Below are 17,029 nucleotides of genomic sequence, written 5' to 3'. Positions count from 1 at the left end.
CATTTAAAAGCTGTTTGTGCGTTTGGAGCAAAAATCATCTGGTTCTGGTTAATGTCTGTTATCTCTCTGATGATGCAGTAATGACAACAGGTGGAAAAATACCTTTGTCTCTCCATCTAGTATTGTAGCTGATGGCTGCATGGTTAACATTTTAACTTGATCTTGAATAATTTCACAAGAATTTATTTAATTAATTATTTCACTTATCATTTTGAATTGATTTTGGAAGTAAATAATTCATAAAGTCATTACTGCTATGATATTGGGGAATGTTTACATCTGTTGATGCTTTATTTTTCATTAATTTTACCTGCATTGAATAAATGTCTGGGGTTGTGTATGTTTTTCTCTAAAAAATAAAAAATAAGATCCAGCAGCTTTTAGACAGTTTATGTGAGCAAAGTACTTTCCCTCCATGCTATACAAAATAACTCTAGTTTTGCTTTCTTCCAGCTGAGCTTCATTTTACAGGCTGCTCTCTTTAAGGACTGAGTGTGCACATTATACCACAGTGTTGGGCTGTTTTCCTTAATCTTTTTTAAAAAAAGCATATTTCAATGTGGACTGATGCAATGTAAACTTTGTAAAGAGGCTGCTATTGAAGGTTCAGGTAAAGTCAATAAATTAAATAATATGTATTACTGGACCATAAAATCATAAGGGTCAATTATTTTCAATTTAATTTAAAAGCTTTCCACTGATAAATGGTTTGTTAGGAGAGGAGAATATTTGGCCTACATACAACTATTTGAAAATCTGGTAACTGAGGGTGAAAAAAATCTAAATAATAAGGACATAATCTTTAAAGTTGTTCCATAGCGATCCATATTACTAATCAAAAATTCAGTTTTGATACATTTAAGGCAGGAAATGTACCTTTACCTTTTTGGCATAATGAAAAATACCCATACAGTGTATTTTTGGCTATTGTTTCAAATATATATGTGCTGTTTTCAACTAGTTTTGTGCTCCAGGGTCGCAAATATCATGTACAGTATACAGTTCACATATAGGTAAGATATAAGATATTTCTTAAAAGACAACAACAAAAAAACTGTTAATTTGTTAAACTTTCTTAGCATTACATGAACATGATAAATCATATGATCCTTGTAATCATACAAAATAATATTCACAACAGCTCTGCAACAACATGATGTTGACTTTGCAGCACAGTCCAGAGATCACTGTGACTTAATGTTTTGTTTACATGGAAGAGTTTAAAAAAGCATGCAGTGTTTAGAAATCAGTGCACATGATGAATGCATTTAAAATGTACTATTCTTCACTTTTTCTAGTTACCAACTAAGGCTAAATAAAAATGATCAACAATGATCAAAACATTTCTAGATAGATTAAATTGATTGTATTAAAAGATGATTAGTTTAGCTAAACAAAAGATAAGGAAGATATAACAGAAGATAAGGTTTCAGGATTCATTCAGTCCCTTAAAATAAACAACATCAAAAGTATCAAAAGCTATTTATGATTATTAAACCTGTAATAAATATAAGTTTATTAATAAACCAAAAACATTATAGCAGACAAATATAACATTGACATAAATTCTGCAATTTATCAAATAGAGTAGTATATTTTTTATTTTAATTTTTGCATTTTGTTTTACTCAATTTTAATAAAGATAAAATTTGATAAAATAAGGGAAATAGTTTTTTTTTTACTTATTCACAAAAAGTGGTGAACAATTGGGAAATTGTAAAGTGATACATATACAATAAATGCACACACACACATACACAAACACATTTATATACACACACGTATGTATATACACACACTAAACAGAATCAAATATTGTATAAATCAGTAAATCAGTCAATCATTAGGGCACACTAATTGTATTGTTTTCTGAGAAGACGAAGACAACACCTCTCGCCTAATGCTGCAACAAGTCAAGTGTTACAAAATCCTGACTTTAATAGATTGTAGCAGCAGTTCACAAACTTTGGCGGTATTTGAATTCTGCATCCAACAGTAAGCTATGCAGCACTACAGCATGTTGCAACCTGCCCTTTAATCAATCATCCATATGATCACAGTCATTGTGGAGCCCACTGATAAGAGTGAGTGTATGGGGACTGTGATGTTGATTGAAACTGAATGTGTCAGTAACCTATCAGAAGAAGACAGAAGGGTTTATATGAGGTATATATAAGCTTCCATGGACCCTCTAGATTTTGTTGCTGTGTCTGAGAGAAAGACTGCAGCTCCACTATGAAGCAGTGTGTGGTATTAATGGTGGCCTTCCTGTGCATCCATGGGGCTCCTGTAGACGTTCTGACCCCTGGATCCTGCCAAGATGCAGTAGCTAATGGTGCTGCTGCTGAAGCTATGAACAAAATCAATCTGGATCGCATGGAGGGATATGTTTTCAGTCTTGATCGTCTCTCCAATGTCCATTACACAAAGCATGTGAGTTATTTTCTGGTTCTTTTGTTCTTATGGTTAATTTTACATTCTAAATTAACATTCACCATTAAAGTTAATGTTAAAATTAAAAGTAATAATTTACATTAATTTAGTCATTTCATCGCAGATTTGTCTCTATGGAACCTATTAGTACAAAGCAATCATTTGAGAATCAAATAATATTCTGACTCAGCTGAAATTGTTTGGTAAAATTAAAGGTTTTAATCTGGTGGATGGTTTTAAACTCACCTTTGCATAGATTTTTACAAATGTTTATGAAACTGTGTCTTTCTTTTAGGGAGAGACAGGGATTGTCTTCTATCTCACATTTGATGTTTTAGAGACCAAATGTCATGTAATCAGCAAGAAAAACTGGAAAAATTGTGAAATCCGAAACCCTGAAGAGTACCCGGTATGGCTTAACTTGTTTTTAAAAACCATAAAATAACTTGCTAATGATGTTTGTTCTTCATTGTAACAAACTTTTCAATTAACAGGTCTATGGGAAATGCAAAGCAGTTATGTACATGAATAGAGTTCACAGAGTGGCCCGCCTGTATAAGTATAGCTGTACCATTAGACCAGGTAATAAACAAGCATCAGCCAGCAGATTTTTTTTACCCTCATAGAGAAGACAAATTTCATAAAATAACTCTCCCTTGGCAGTGCCTGCTTCCAAAATTAGAGAACGGTGCCCAGATTGCCCAGTACAGCTCCCTGTGGATCATGAAGAAGCCTTAAAGACAGTAAAGATTGGCATGGAGAAATACAATAAAGAGAGTGGCTTGGCAAACTACTTTGTTCCACTGAACATTACAAGAGTTTTCTCTCAGGTAAGTACCTAAATAAGTAAATAAGCATGGAAAAGCATGAGGAAGAACAATAATTTTGTACAGATTTGTCACTGCATATCATCATCTTTGTAGCTTCACTTTGGAAGATTCTACAGTGCAGAGTTCACCATCCAAGAGACGGTCTGCTCTTCCAAAACAAATATAGCGGATGTCTCTAAATGTGAGGTCATGGCGTGTGAGTTAGCGGTAAGAGATAAGACATTTTTGCAGGAGATTCATGCAAATATTGTCATTATACTGTAATTTTTGTTTGTTTAGCAATAAAATAAAACCTTAATATATATGTTGCTGATCTTTCACTGTTTAGCACAAAGGATTCTGCAAAGCCTCTCACACTGTCACAGTCACCGGTGAGGAGCACCTCAGTGTTCAGTGTGAAATCTTCGAACCAGAGGTAAGAGTGAGACCATGGTACAAAAATTCAGATGTATGATGGTTTTTACTAAACCTTCTGAGCCTTATGGTAGACTTTGCTGACAAATAAGCATGATATGAGCATATATTGGTGCAGACAGCACGGAGAGAGAATACAATCTTAAAAGTTCCCAAATAGTGTTTTTGCGTGATACCATAGAAGAACCATATTTGGTTCCCCAAAGAACCTTCATAGTTCACTCAAAAATGAAAACAACAGCATATTTTGCTCACTCTGAAGCAATCCTAGGTGTATATGACTTTCTTCTTTCAGAAATAACACAGTCAGAATCTTTTTTTATTTATCCTATCTCTTCCAAGCTTGGTAATGCCTGTGGATAGTGACTATATTAGTTAAAAGATAAAGCTGGTTTAAAATTAAAATTATTCAGCTTTAATACATTATGGAATATTAATTTTTTGACTGTAATTTAGGTTGCTGAAGAGGAAAAGAAAAAACACTTGCTTGGAGGTGAAGTGGACCACAGCCATAGCAGCACAACTGGCTCATCTACTGGACATGACCATGACCATGACCATGACCACACCAAACCCCACCCACACAAACATGACCATGAACACACCTCAGGCGTCCACCACACACACGAACATGGCAAAGGGCACGGACACACCCACACCCACTCGCACGATCACGCCATGGCCCATGAGCATGGTCAGGATGAGTGGGAGCACCATCACCACCAGTATGGTCACAAAAATGGTGAGACCCATGAACACGACCATGAGCTGGTCCTGGACCACGAGCACAAACACAGACACCTCCATGAGCATGAGCACCACCACCACCACCACAATCATGAAAATCAAACCACAGTTAGGCGCCCTGATGGCATAGTCAATGTCCTTCCTCCCATGGATAAGCCCATGACCCTTCCATCCTTCCCTGACAAGCCTGCTGCAGGACCAGAGCAGCCCTCCACCCTCCCGTTCCACCCTGACCCTCAGATACCAGGACAAAGGGAACCCACTATTCATCCCTTCAGTAACACCATGTCCCCTGAGTGTCCTGCACAGTCCAACATCCAAAACGGACTCCTCCTGCAGGTCATCAGTGAGGATCCACTCTTTAAACCCACTGTGTAGAGACCTTTGAATATACAGTGTAATAAATAATAAAACTGCAATAAACCATGTTTGGCTGTCATTGCTAGTTGTGTGATGTTTATTATACAGCATTCATCCTTATTAGATATGGTTGAGCAAATCTAACCTGCTGAGATCAGGCATATTTATTTATCACATTGTTTAGCACAAAGGATTCTGCTAATAAGGGTATTTGACACCAGGAAAGTTTGTTAGTTCACTTGCTTTGGTACAGAACAAATACAATGTTTATTCTTTTGGTTTGGTGCAGTTCACTTTCACACTGCGTTTTTTGCAAGTGAACCAGAAATGGTAAACAAAATCCAAAGTGTGCTGAGGTCATCCATTCATTTGGACAGAAATTCTCTTATATTTTAAAATTTTGCAAATTCCAACATAAATCGGTTGTGAAGCAGGGATGTTGTGATATACCAGTAAATATCGTCATTGTGTTAATGTAGGGTGTGACGATATACAAGTTTTGGTGATAACCATGATATTTAAAATGAACAAGACCCTTATGATAACACAATACGTAAATTATCCAGCGATAGTACCTGGTTGATAATCACACAGATCGCACTGCGAGCCCCACAAATTCATACTCCTGAGCTGTGAGGCTTGCCTTTGAAAGCTCCCTCCTCGAAAAAAACTTTACGAAAGCAGTGGTAGTAGAGAGAATCTATGGGGTATTGTCAAGACAAAAATGAGAAAAAAGAGACCAAAAACTGCCTTTGAGCTGAAGACCACCATCAAAGAAACCTGGGCTTCCATACCACCTTGGCAGTGCCACAAACTGATCACCTCCATGCCACACAGAATTGAGGCAGCAATTAAAGCAAATGGAGCCCCTACCACATTTTGTGTACATGTACAGTAAATTAACATATTTTCCAGAAGACCAACAATTCACAAAAATGTATATATATATATATATATATATATATATATATATATATATATATATATATATATATATAACATATTTGTCTTATGAAGTATTTTAATTTATTAAGATAGTGAACTGCTGTGAACAAAAAATCATAACAATTAAAAGAACCAAAGACTTAAACTACTTCAGTCTGTGTGCACTAAATTTATGTAATACACAAGTTTCACAAAGGTGATGTTTTGTCCTGTGACTTGTTTATTGCAGGAGGTTTGGGCTCTGTGGCTGCAGTGAGCCCTGGCAAGTTTTCTATGCAGTAGCATGGTGATTGCACTGGGCACTGGATCAGGAGTGGGGTTGATAATTTCCTCATGCCAGTGGTGAAGGGTGATTCACAATTCACCAGTACATTTCTGAATTTAATAATATATTGTAAAATAATACTCTCTACCCTCTTTCACTCTCTCTATATTGTTACATATAGTTAATATATATTTATATAATATATATGTAATGCCTAGCCAGCAGAGGGAGCCATTGCCCGAATACTAGCTGGGCTCACTCCCTCTGCTTCTTCATGGACCATTTCCTGTTTGAGGGCTATATAACCAAAGGCCCTCCATATGTTCAAATGCGAAGTGTTGCCAGTTTCATCTGCTTTACCGAGTGTTCTGATTATCTTCTGACTGCCTGCTTGTGTATATATCTTCCTGTTTCACATTTCTCGAGTCTTGGATTTGCCCTTTCTGTTTTGTTTGCCTGGTTTGATCTGATGTATTGGATTCGACCCATTGCCTGCCTTGTGACTATCATTTACTGGATTTCCCCTGTACTCGCTGAAAGATCGGGCTGCCTTCCGCCTCCATGTTACAATATATAATATATTCTTTTTTCAACTAATATTAGTACTGCTAAAATATTTATTTAAATGTACTTTCTAACAAAATATTTTATACCATTTTTCTGTATAATTTTAAAATTATATTTTAACAATATAAATAATTTTAAATGCACCTCAATTTTATTTCTCTGCATTCTTATATTTTTGTAGGTGAAAACTACTGAAACAAAATAAAATTCCTATTCCATAAATATTTTTCATTGAGCTTAACAGTTTGCAGCATATTTGTATTGTTTAATTCTGTTAGTTTTGTGAATTAAAACTCAAAGAAAGTTGTCAGTATTATTATTATTGACAGTATAACAATTAAATCTAACTTTGTTTCTTGATGAGACTTTCAACAGTAACATGTAAAGCATGTACAGCCAAAACTCAATATTTAATGATTACAACTATTGTGAATTATAATGATCCATAACATGAACACAGAGATGTGGGAGGCAGGACAACAACAGTGTATTCTGTCAATAGTTAATGTGAGTTAGCTATCTCATTTGACATGACATTCCACTTGACATGACCCTCTTCTATATTTGATTTTGATCTCATTTACATTGGCAAGCATCTCTGTAACAAAACTGATTGCTTATTTCCCCCCTGAAGTTTATATTGTAAAGGTCTTAACAAGTGAGGAGGACCTGGTATGAGAAAGCTGGTGATATTAGCATCTTTGGTCTGGGCTCTACATGCAGCTAGCCTCCCAATAAGCACTGATGTGCAGTATAAGTGCCAAGAAGATCAGGACAACATAGCTACATTAGAAGCTGAGAGGTTTATTAATGACCATCACCATGAAGGATACACTTTTAAATTTGTCTCACTGGATGGACGCAGTGCAAAGAATAAGGTGAGGTTTTGTGATAGTGTCTTACCTTGGAAGTTTTCACAAGAAAATGAATGATTATTAAAAGAATGATTTCAACAACAGATGACAAGATAACTTAAAGGTGCCATATTATTCCCTTTTTAACAATATGCAATATACGTTTCTGTTGTCTCTAGAACGTGTCTATAAAGTTTTCCAGCTCAAAAAGCCTCGCAGATCTTTTATTATATAATTTTTTAAATTGAAATTTTTATTCACCATTACAGCTCATACCTACTACTAAAACATATGTTTTGATTCTAATTGCCATGTTTATCACATTAAAGTTTAAACCATATTAGTGACTTCTGATGTTACATTTTCTTTTTTACCAAATCAGGTGAGAGTCAAAACGAGCACTCAAATGGTACTGTGCTCGTAGCCTACATGCTTTCATTTCCAAAAATGCTAGATTTAACTCAGAGTTGAGAATAAATAAGATTTGCGTCAGAACCTCACATTCAACAGCTGCAGTTCTTCAGGAAATAACAGCCAAAATTACCAGCTACTGTTATGTTTATTAATCAAAGGAAAAATAAAAAATAACTTTCATAGCTTTGAGCATTCATCTATATTTAATATTTAGATGCTGGCATTCAGTAAAAAAAAGATGTCATTATACAAATATTAAAATGGTATAATGTATTTATGTTGTTTGTACATTAATTTAAAGATTGAATGTGAAATTATTGCAATATAAAAGTATATTTATAAATAATAATAATAATAATTAATATGCAATTAATTTTTTTTTTTTTAATTGATTGACAGCACTAGTCAAAAACCTATAATACTGTACAAGTGCTACAAATTCTATTGTTTCTGTGCAGGTGCCTTGTGAAGTCATTTTGGGAATAACCCTAGAAGAAACTGAATGCCACATTGTGAATCCCAAACCTTTAAATCAGTGCAATTCTAGAACAGAAACAGAGACGGTGAGATAAACATCACAGATTTTCTCTCTAACAGCTTTTACATATACTGCTTTTTTCATTGTATCTTCTGTGAGATGTGCATACATTTGACAGCTTTTTAATGTCTCCCTAAAAGAAAGTGACATCAAAATGTAATGTGACCATGTTCAGCGTTGAGGGAACAGCAGCTGTGAAGTGCTTCATCTGTGACACCAGACCAGGTATACACACACACAAATACACACGCACACACACTGTGGCATTATATATATTGCAATTGCTTTAAGTTACAGTTCACATTGTGATTGTACTTTTCTTCTGTTTTTTTTTCCCCCCAGCTTCGCATGAAATGGCAAATTGCTCTGACTGTCATAATCTACTGCCTTTACATGACCGGAAGGGTATGGAGAGTGTAAAAGCGGCCATGCAGAAATTCAACAAAATATCTAATCAGAAGTCCTACTTTAAACTCATTGAAGTTGGAAGGCTAAGCACAAAGGTGATGTCTTACATTATTATAGTGAAAAAAGCTCGATTACACAACGCTTTTACTCTATGAGAAATATCATAAAAGAACTTCTGTTAAGCTCAATTCAGAATATTTTTTTTTTTTTGTTGGAAGCGGGTGATGATGATATAAAGGAGCAGAGCTAGTCTTAGCTGAGTATGTTTCCGTGCTCATCTGATGAACACAAGTTCAACAAGTATTCTTATACCAAAACTGCTTCAAAACAATATCTCATAAACCTTGGGTTTCCATAAACATTCCCTTATTCATGAAGACAAACATCCCTTGAAACCGCATAGTCATATGAATAAACAACAATGAAAAATAATATATATAATGTAAACGACTGGAATAATACACATGAATAATCAATTAATAAATCGAAATGGCTATAATGATAAATAATTATGATTTAATAGAATAACAAATAAATAAATAATAAATTAAAGTCAAATAAATGAACAAAGAATAAATTAATAAATAAATGAATATAAAAGAAAGTAAAACTCAACACAAATGCTCCCTTGATGCAAGGGCTTCAGGATCCTCAGATCCTTCAATATATACTATACATATGGCTTTAGTGCCATGAACATACTCACTCAAGTAGTACAAAATGTTATTATACAGCAATGTTGTTATTTAACCATCTCTCATATGTATTTGCTAGCACTGCATATGGATGATTTGTGGCATATCTACACAATTCCAATTAATGATATTTGTCCATCGTTTTTGAAGAGGACTTTGACATCTAGCAGGTTGTGAGCTGTTCATGGTTTGTCCGCTGTGAGCCGCTGTGAGCACGAAATGCTCTGCTCATATGGAGCAGACATGCGTGCGCACCACTGTTGCAGCATTGCAGTTCTGGCTTTTTGAAGTGCTTACTTCTCTTTTGCTAAGGTTGTCTTTCTGGATTTAGATGTCTGGCATTCTTAGTGGATTAGCTTGCATCATGTTGAACAGCCTTGTGCCATGATTTTCCAGGTGCTGATGTGGATATCCATGGATTTAAGAGAAGTTTTCAGCATGTCTTTCACTTTCCTTGAGACAGCTCACCATAAAAGAGCTGTTTGGAAATGCGGTGGTCTGGCATCCTTGCAACATGGCCAGCCCAGCATCTCTGGGCTTTCATCAGCAGTGCGTGAACTGACAGGAAAAGATTTCTGTGTCTGGCACCTTGTCCTGTCACAGGATCCTCAGAAGTCTGCTAAGGCAAGCCATGTGAAAGTTGTTCAGTTGCCTAGCATGCCTGTACACACTCCATGTCTCACTGCCATGTATCAGGGTGGCAAGCACTACTGCCTGGTAGACTTTGAGCTTTGTAACAAAGGTCAAGGGTACCACACAGTGGTCTGCAGTCTGCCGAATGTAGAACTTGCCTTGGATATTCTATAGAGTTGACCTCAAGGTCAGTTGTCACTGTGCAGGATTCACAGCTTTTGATATTATACACCAATAATGTTATTTAATTGTTTCCTATTTCATCTCATATCTATTTAATAGCACTGTATTATGGATTATGCAACACCTAATGACTGTGGCACAAATATACAATTCATTCCAATTGTTCAGCTAGTATTCCTAGTTGGGATATGTGTGGTTTTCCCAGTTGTTCTCCACTGTACATATATATATGAACAAAATGCAGTGAATTAACAAAAGAGAAATCTAAATCAAATCAATATTAGGTGTGACCACCCTTTGCCTTCGAAACAGACTTAGACTTATTTAATGTCCATTAAATTCACATAAAATGTAAATTAGTCTTTGACAGCGACATAAGCAATAAAAAATGTAATAAAATAAAATAAACACACAACCACAACACTATATACAATAAATACATATAAATCTTATATCTTACATCTTACATCTTATCTTACATATAAGTCCAATTTGAAAAGCGAACATGAATAAGAGTACATAAAATGCCTGTATGAAACTAATTACATAATAGAATGAATTAAATTAAAATAAAAAACTGTTCTTTGTTAAGGATAGTCAGGGCTGTTGGAATGAGTGACCGCTTGTAACCATCCTTCCTTGCTAATGGAACTGCAAGTCTCTGGCCTAATAGTAGCAACTGAAAAGCAAAGTGGAGGGGATGAGTAGAATCTTGATATTGATTGTTAGATTTGAACACACTCTCTCCCCGTTGACTCTTTCTGTCTGATCATTTTCCCTCCTCCTTGACATGATTTTCTTTTTATTTCCCCCTAGTGTTCTGTAGTATTTATGATCTATCCATTTTGCTAACATTTTAGAAGGGTTCAGTCGGTCATTGGCATGTGCGCTACTCGTCGTGGGGTGAAGGAGTTTGCTCTACACTTTTGATACTTGACAAGAAGAAGTGTTTTTCTGTGTCCTAAAGTATTCCTTATATGTTCATAATTTCCTTTATCTTATATAAGTACATGTCTTTTGGCATGGAAACAACATGTCATCTTTTGTTTCATTGGCTAGAGTGGTAAAACTCCCCTCTGAAAACGCCTATATAAATCATTGTATTCTGGAATAAACTTTGGAGTAAGGAAATCTCTTGGTCTCTTGTGTCTTCTTGCTCCCCGGTTGTTTATTATTGTATCAAGACATTTAAATTAGGTGACCTGCTCCACTTCCTGACCCTTCATGCTGATTGGATTGAAGATGGACACAGAGTCTTTACTGTCACCTCTTTTGCTACTTTCCAGCCAATCAAAATCACAATCTCCTTAGTTTTAGTGACATTGAGATCCAGGAAGCTGCTATCAATGAAGCCAGGATATTAATGTACTGCAGGTAGGAAGAGCTGTTTTATTCCTGAAGACAGGCAACCAAAGCCATGTCATCAGCATACTTAATTAGGCAGAGGTCACTGCTGTTACACTGTGTCACATCCTTGGGGGGATGCCTGTGTTCAAGACAAGACGGTCAGAAAGGCAGTTCTTAACACAAACTCGCTAGTCCCTGTCTCTTAAAAATTCTCTGAGGAGAACAAGGCCACCACTGACTTTCAGGTCACAAAGGCGCTCCAGGAGGAGGTGTGGCTAAACTGTGTTAAAGACATAAGTGTTGGGTTTATCTAGATGACTATTCAAGAGAGTGAGTGTGGCGTCCTCCACCCCTCTGTTGTTCCGAAGCAAATCGCATGGGATCCAGTGATACTGCTACCTGGCAAATCAATTCATCATGCATTTGCATTTGCTAAGGACGGGTGTGAGAGCAATGGGTCTAAATCATTTATTTTGGCATGAGGGATTTTAGGTACAGGTATAATAGTTGCTGTCTTCCAAGCCCAAGGGAAAAAGTTAGAGTTCAAAAACAGCTGGAACATTTTTGTAATGATTGGTCCAAGTTGAAATGCACAATCCCTTAATACCCTCTTTTTGAGCCCATCTGGTCCAGGAACTTTATGAGGATTGACCCTTTGGAGATCACTCTATCCTCCTGAATAATCATTGGGTCACATTTTCATAACATAAATCTATAGGTCAATTCAATCTTGTCAGGCATGTAACATTTTGTTCCAGATTTGGCAAGATTGCAAAGACATCACATCTATTAAAATCTCCCAAAAGAAAAACGGGATCGTCCGCAGAGTGACGCAGTGCCTTGTTATATTTAACAGCTATATTCTCAGCAGCAAGTTTAAAATCTGGGCCCAGCACATATACCAGAATCACTGTTATCTGGCCAAATTCATGGGGCAAATAATACAGTCTAAATGAAACTGTTAATCATTCATAATGGACAGTGCATTTGGTATCACTTACTGTGATATTTGTTGCCCAGCTGGAGCCTATGAACACACACAGTCCACCACCGATTTTCTTTGCAGTCTGTGTTGCGTCCCGGTCCAAATGAACTAGAGAACATCCCTCCAAGCTGACATTGTTAACATCCTTATTCAGCCACGACTTGGTAAAACAGGTCCTGCTGAAATCCCTGTCATACTTTATAAGTGCAGCAAGTTTGTGCATTTTATTCTGAAGTGAGCACAAATTCGAAAGAGTTACTGTTGGGAGTGCTAAACAACTTCCCTGCTGTTTAATCCTGTTCCGAATCCCATCTCTTGACCTCTTTTCTTTCTCTTCTTAGTGCTCTGTCTAGGGTAGATTATCCCCGGAGGGCTGAAGAGAAGTTTTGGAGGTCCTTTGAATGAATATCTGAATTTCAATAGATATTCCAGAGTATAAAAACGAACGTTGGTCACCAGATCACTGTGCCACACAAAGCCAGGTTCTCCTACATGTGTACTTACAATATCCCAGATTATTGCAAGAGTCCAGATAATAGCAGCAATTCTTCTAGGGACACTTGGACACAGTTTTGAAAGTGGATGTAAGCTTTCTCACATCCTTCTGTCTCTTCATGTAATCCCAGACACACTCAATGAACACCAATAATCCTGACCAAATCTACAACTCCATTTGCAAAAAGGCAGCCCCAAATGTTTAAAGAAACTCCACCATGCTTCACTGCTGCCTGCAGACACTCATTATCGTAATGCTCTACAGCCCTTCGACTAACATACTGCTTCTGCTACAGCCAAATATTTAAAATTTTGACTTATCAGTCCAGAGCACCTACTTCCATTTTTCTGCACCCCAGTTCCTATGTTTTTGTGCATAATTTAGTTGCTTGACACTCTTCCCATGTTGGAGATATGGCTTTTTGGCTGCAACTCTTCCATGAAGAGCACTTCTTGCCAGACTTCTCCAGGCAGTAGATGGGTGTACCTGGCTCCCACTGGTTTCTGCTAGTTCTGAGCTGATGGCACTGCTGGACATCTTCTGATTTCACAGGGTAATAAACTTAATGTGTTTATCAGCCAACCACTGCTTGTACGATCCTCAACGTTGCCCATGTGTATGTGCTTCTTCAAAAGAGCTTGACTAGTACATCTTGAACCTCCAGTCTGCTTTGAAATCTTTGTCTGGGAGAGACCTTGTTGATGCAGTATAACTACCTTGTGTCTTGTTGCTGTGCTCAATCTTGCCATGACATAAAAACTGTCTTTCAAAACCTCACCTTGGTAGCAGAGTTTGGCTGTTCCTCACTCCTCCTGCCTCCTGCATAGCTGTTCCTGTTTCAGTTCCTGACTAGGTTTTAACCTACATGTGACATTGATGATCATTAGCACCTATTTGGTAAAATTGATTGATACACCTGACTATAATCCTAAAAATTCCCTGACTTTGTACAAGTGTACCTATAAGAATTGATGCAGGCAAAAGGTAGTAACACCAAATATTGATTTGATTTATATTTTTCTTTTGTTCACTTTGCATTTTGTAAATGACAAATATACAATCATATTTATATTTCTGAAAGCATTCTTTGTTTACAGCATTTTTTCACATCTGCCTAAAACTTTTGCACAGTACTGTATATGTATAAAATGTACGCAAAAATTATGGGGCAGCTGAATGCTTGAATCGTTTTGGCCGATGAACGTTCTAAGGCAGTGGTTCCCAACCATGTTCCTGGAGGCCCCCCAACACTGCATGTTTTCCATGTCTCCTTAGTCAAACACACCTGATTCAGGCCATTAGTAAAGACTACAAGACCTGACATGGTTTTGTCAGATATAGGAGAAATTGGGGGTCCTCCAGGAGCGAGTTTGGGAACCACTGTTTTAAGGTGTGCAATTATTTTCAGGAAAATGCACAGAGAATTTAGTTCCAGCCAGCTCTTCACCTACCACATTACATGACCATATGACTTTGTCAATTTTTTTCTATTATTTCAAAGGTCGTTCAACAGCAAAATAACCCAAACTCATAACGACACTGGCCAAAACAATAAACACAGATAAAAATGATAAAAACAACATTTCTATGTTTTTGTCACAAACGCTCTCAAAATCTCTCTCTCACTCTCTCTACCTCAGACACACACACAGTTTGCACACACATTAACAAAAGTAATAATGTTGTTAGTGCTACTCTGATACTTAATCTGACTCCAATTTCGAGTTATTGTTAATTGTAGGTAACATTCATAATTACCACTGGTGGAAGAATTTAGATATTTTAAATACTCTATAAAACTCATCATTGTTTTACTTTTTTTTTTACGGACGAAGTGTCGCTTAGGAATTTAGGCAGCCATTTCATTGAACCCTGGCTTAATCTGGCTACAGAATCGCACTGTCATGTGTTGTCACTTTATATACTCAGAACAGACAAAGAGATCTTAAGATCAGTTGTAAAACCACAAAAAGACCTTTTGGTGTTTAGGTTCCCGTGCTTCAGGGTCCTACGTTGTAGGAACATTTTTAGAGACCCTAAAGAAGGACATACCCCCTTCTCAACAGAACACAATTCTACGTTCTAAGTTTTTAATCTATAATACAAGTGATTTCTGTGAAATTGAGACCAATTTACCAATCATACTGAGATCTTTCAAATGGGTCTGCACATGAAAGCAAGAAACAAAAGGTTCACAAGACACATGGTTTATAATGCCTTATTCTTACTCTTTTGGGCAGAACGAGGGGCGGCAGGAAGGGCAGGGGGTGGTTTATGGTTTAAGAAAAAAAAAATCACTCCTTACAGTGAAGAGAGTAAAAGTGTGATGAGTGTTTTCCAAAAATATAACAATGTTTTACACACTTTACATGTGGTAGGGAGCAGGTTTACATTTCTTCTGATTTTAGAGTACTTTACTAATGACTTATAAAGGGTTAGAGGCTTAACGTTAATGAGATAATTAAGTGTCTAATTAAATGATGATTGTGAATAAGTGATGAACTGTAAACTTATTGTGTCCGATCTCTCCCTGTAACATTACATGTGCCGTCAACATTAGCTGTACTATCAAAGTAATGTATTTTGTGTATGTATGCTTAAGTTTTAGATGCCCAGCAGTTTAAAAGGTTAAAGTGAATGTGAATGTTAAATCTATGTAATGCATAGAAATATTTAAACTCCAGTATTATTAAGACACACATAGACATCAAGAAGCAGCATATGAAACTCTACAATGGTGACAATCAACAAAATGCTTCATGCTGCAATTCTGGGTAACACCATTGTAGAAACTCCTATTATGTACTGCAGCCAATTCAGCTCTTTAATGCCCCCCCCCACCCCTCCTCTCCTTTTTTATGTTGAAGCACTATGGTGGCATTTTAGTACTTTTTTTGTGGTTCAGTAACAGCTGTCTTTCATCATGAGCTATAAACAGAAGGCAGAATCTGCTGCTTAAAAGTTTGCTGTAAAAAAAACATTGTAATTGATACCATATTATTTTGAAATGGTAAAAGGGTCAACAGCCCAACTAAACCAATAACTGATCTCCATGATGGTGACATTATTTTAACCAATAAAACATCAGCATCTGATCCTCTGTAATTCTCAATAACAGCAGGTGTTCATCCCTAATACGCAATCATTTAATTAGCCACTTAATTATCTCATTAACTTTAAGTCTTTAACCCTTTATAAGTCATCAGCAAAGTACTCAAAAGTAGTCAGAAGCTGTACTCATACCAAACACTGATAATAACATCAACATGAACTAATGAATTTCGGTAAAGACTACAAATGTAAACTTGAATAGTCTATTAAAGATTGTATGTTTATACAACTTAACCGGTTAAGTTTCATCTTTTGTAAAAACTAAAATTGTTTAGTGCTACTGGTTTCCTACACAATATTCTAGCATATCAACTAAGTTGGAGTGCAGTCATTCAGAGAACCATTTCTGGACTAGCAGCCATTTTATGAAGAGCACCACTGTGGAGCAGAAGAGCAGAGGACCACTAGGGTGGAGCTGAAGACTACTAAAGCAAAGATGAAGCTGAAGAGATGAAATCTCTGGGATATTAGTCAAAATTTAGACTTTTAATCTGTGTACCACTGGATTTAAGAACCACAGGTTTAGCAGAACATGTGCTGTATGTTTTCTTCTCAGTAGCCAAAGTGACACAGAATGAAAACATGTGTTTGCACCATCTTGGCAATGTAGCACTTAATCATGTTTATTTAAAATGCATTTTGTATAATAGATTGCCTGGAAGCAAACAGCTTTAGAGCATTAAACATGAAAAAAGGCTTGCTTTCAAATAGAATTACAACTTCACTTTGTACAATGACAGAGCTCTCCACTGTTCACTGCTTTTTTTCTGACTTTAACAGACTGAAACCCAGGGCGCAGGTTAG

The 17,029-nt window shown here is 36.5% G+C and overlaps 2 protein-coding genes across 4 annotated transcripts in view; both read left to right on the top strand.

Moving 5' to 3' along the window:
* The first annotated feature begins 1,986 nt into the window (after positions 1 to 1,986).
* On the top strand, positions 1,987 to 4,863 carry fetub (fetuin B). The gene is made up of 7 exons (XM_043223498.1): positions 1,987 to 2,433; positions 2,729 to 2,842; positions 2,928 to 3,015; positions 3,097 to 3,263; positions 3,357 to 3,470; positions 3,592 to 3,678; positions 4,134 to 4,863. The coding sequence occupies exons 1-7, from the start codon at positions 2,236 to 2,238 to the stop codon at positions 4,800 to 4,802; spliced, it is 1,437 nt and encodes a 478-aa protein (XP_043079433.1). The 5' UTR covers positions 1,987 to 2,235; the 3' UTR covers positions 4,803 to 4,863.
* Positions 4,864 to 7,183: 2,320 nt separating this feature from the next.
* Positions 7,184 to 17,029, top strand: part of LOC122327813 (spore wall protein 2-like) — a 28,100-nt gene continuing 18,254 nt past the window's right edge. For 2 of the 3 annotated variants that reach the window (XM_043223431.1, XM_043223430.1), the window contains exons 1-4: positions 7,185 to 7,439; positions 8,288 to 8,392; positions 8,508 to 8,592; positions 8,710 to 8,870. In XM_043223431.1, coding sequence (XP_043079366.1) covers positions 7,236 to 7,439; positions 8,288 to 8,392; positions 8,508 to 8,592; positions 8,710 to 8,870 — 555 coding nt within the window. In that variant the 5' untranslated portion in view covers positions 7,185 to 7,235. Of the gene's footprint in view, positions 7,440 to 8,287; positions 8,393 to 8,507; positions 8,593 to 8,709; positions 8,871 to 17,029 lie in introns of all 3 variants that reach the window. The other variant, XM_043223432.1, reaches the window with a different exon arrangement.

Source organism: Puntigrus tetrazona, chromosome 22 (assembly GCF_018831695.1).
Source record: "Puntigrus tetrazona isolate hp1 chromosome 22, ASM1883169v1, whole genome shotgun sequence".
NCBI lineage: Eukaryota > Metazoa > Chordata > Actinopteri > Cypriniformes > Cyprinidae > Puntigrus > Puntigrus tetrazona.
This window is presented reverse-complemented; position numbering and strand designations above follow the sequence as displayed.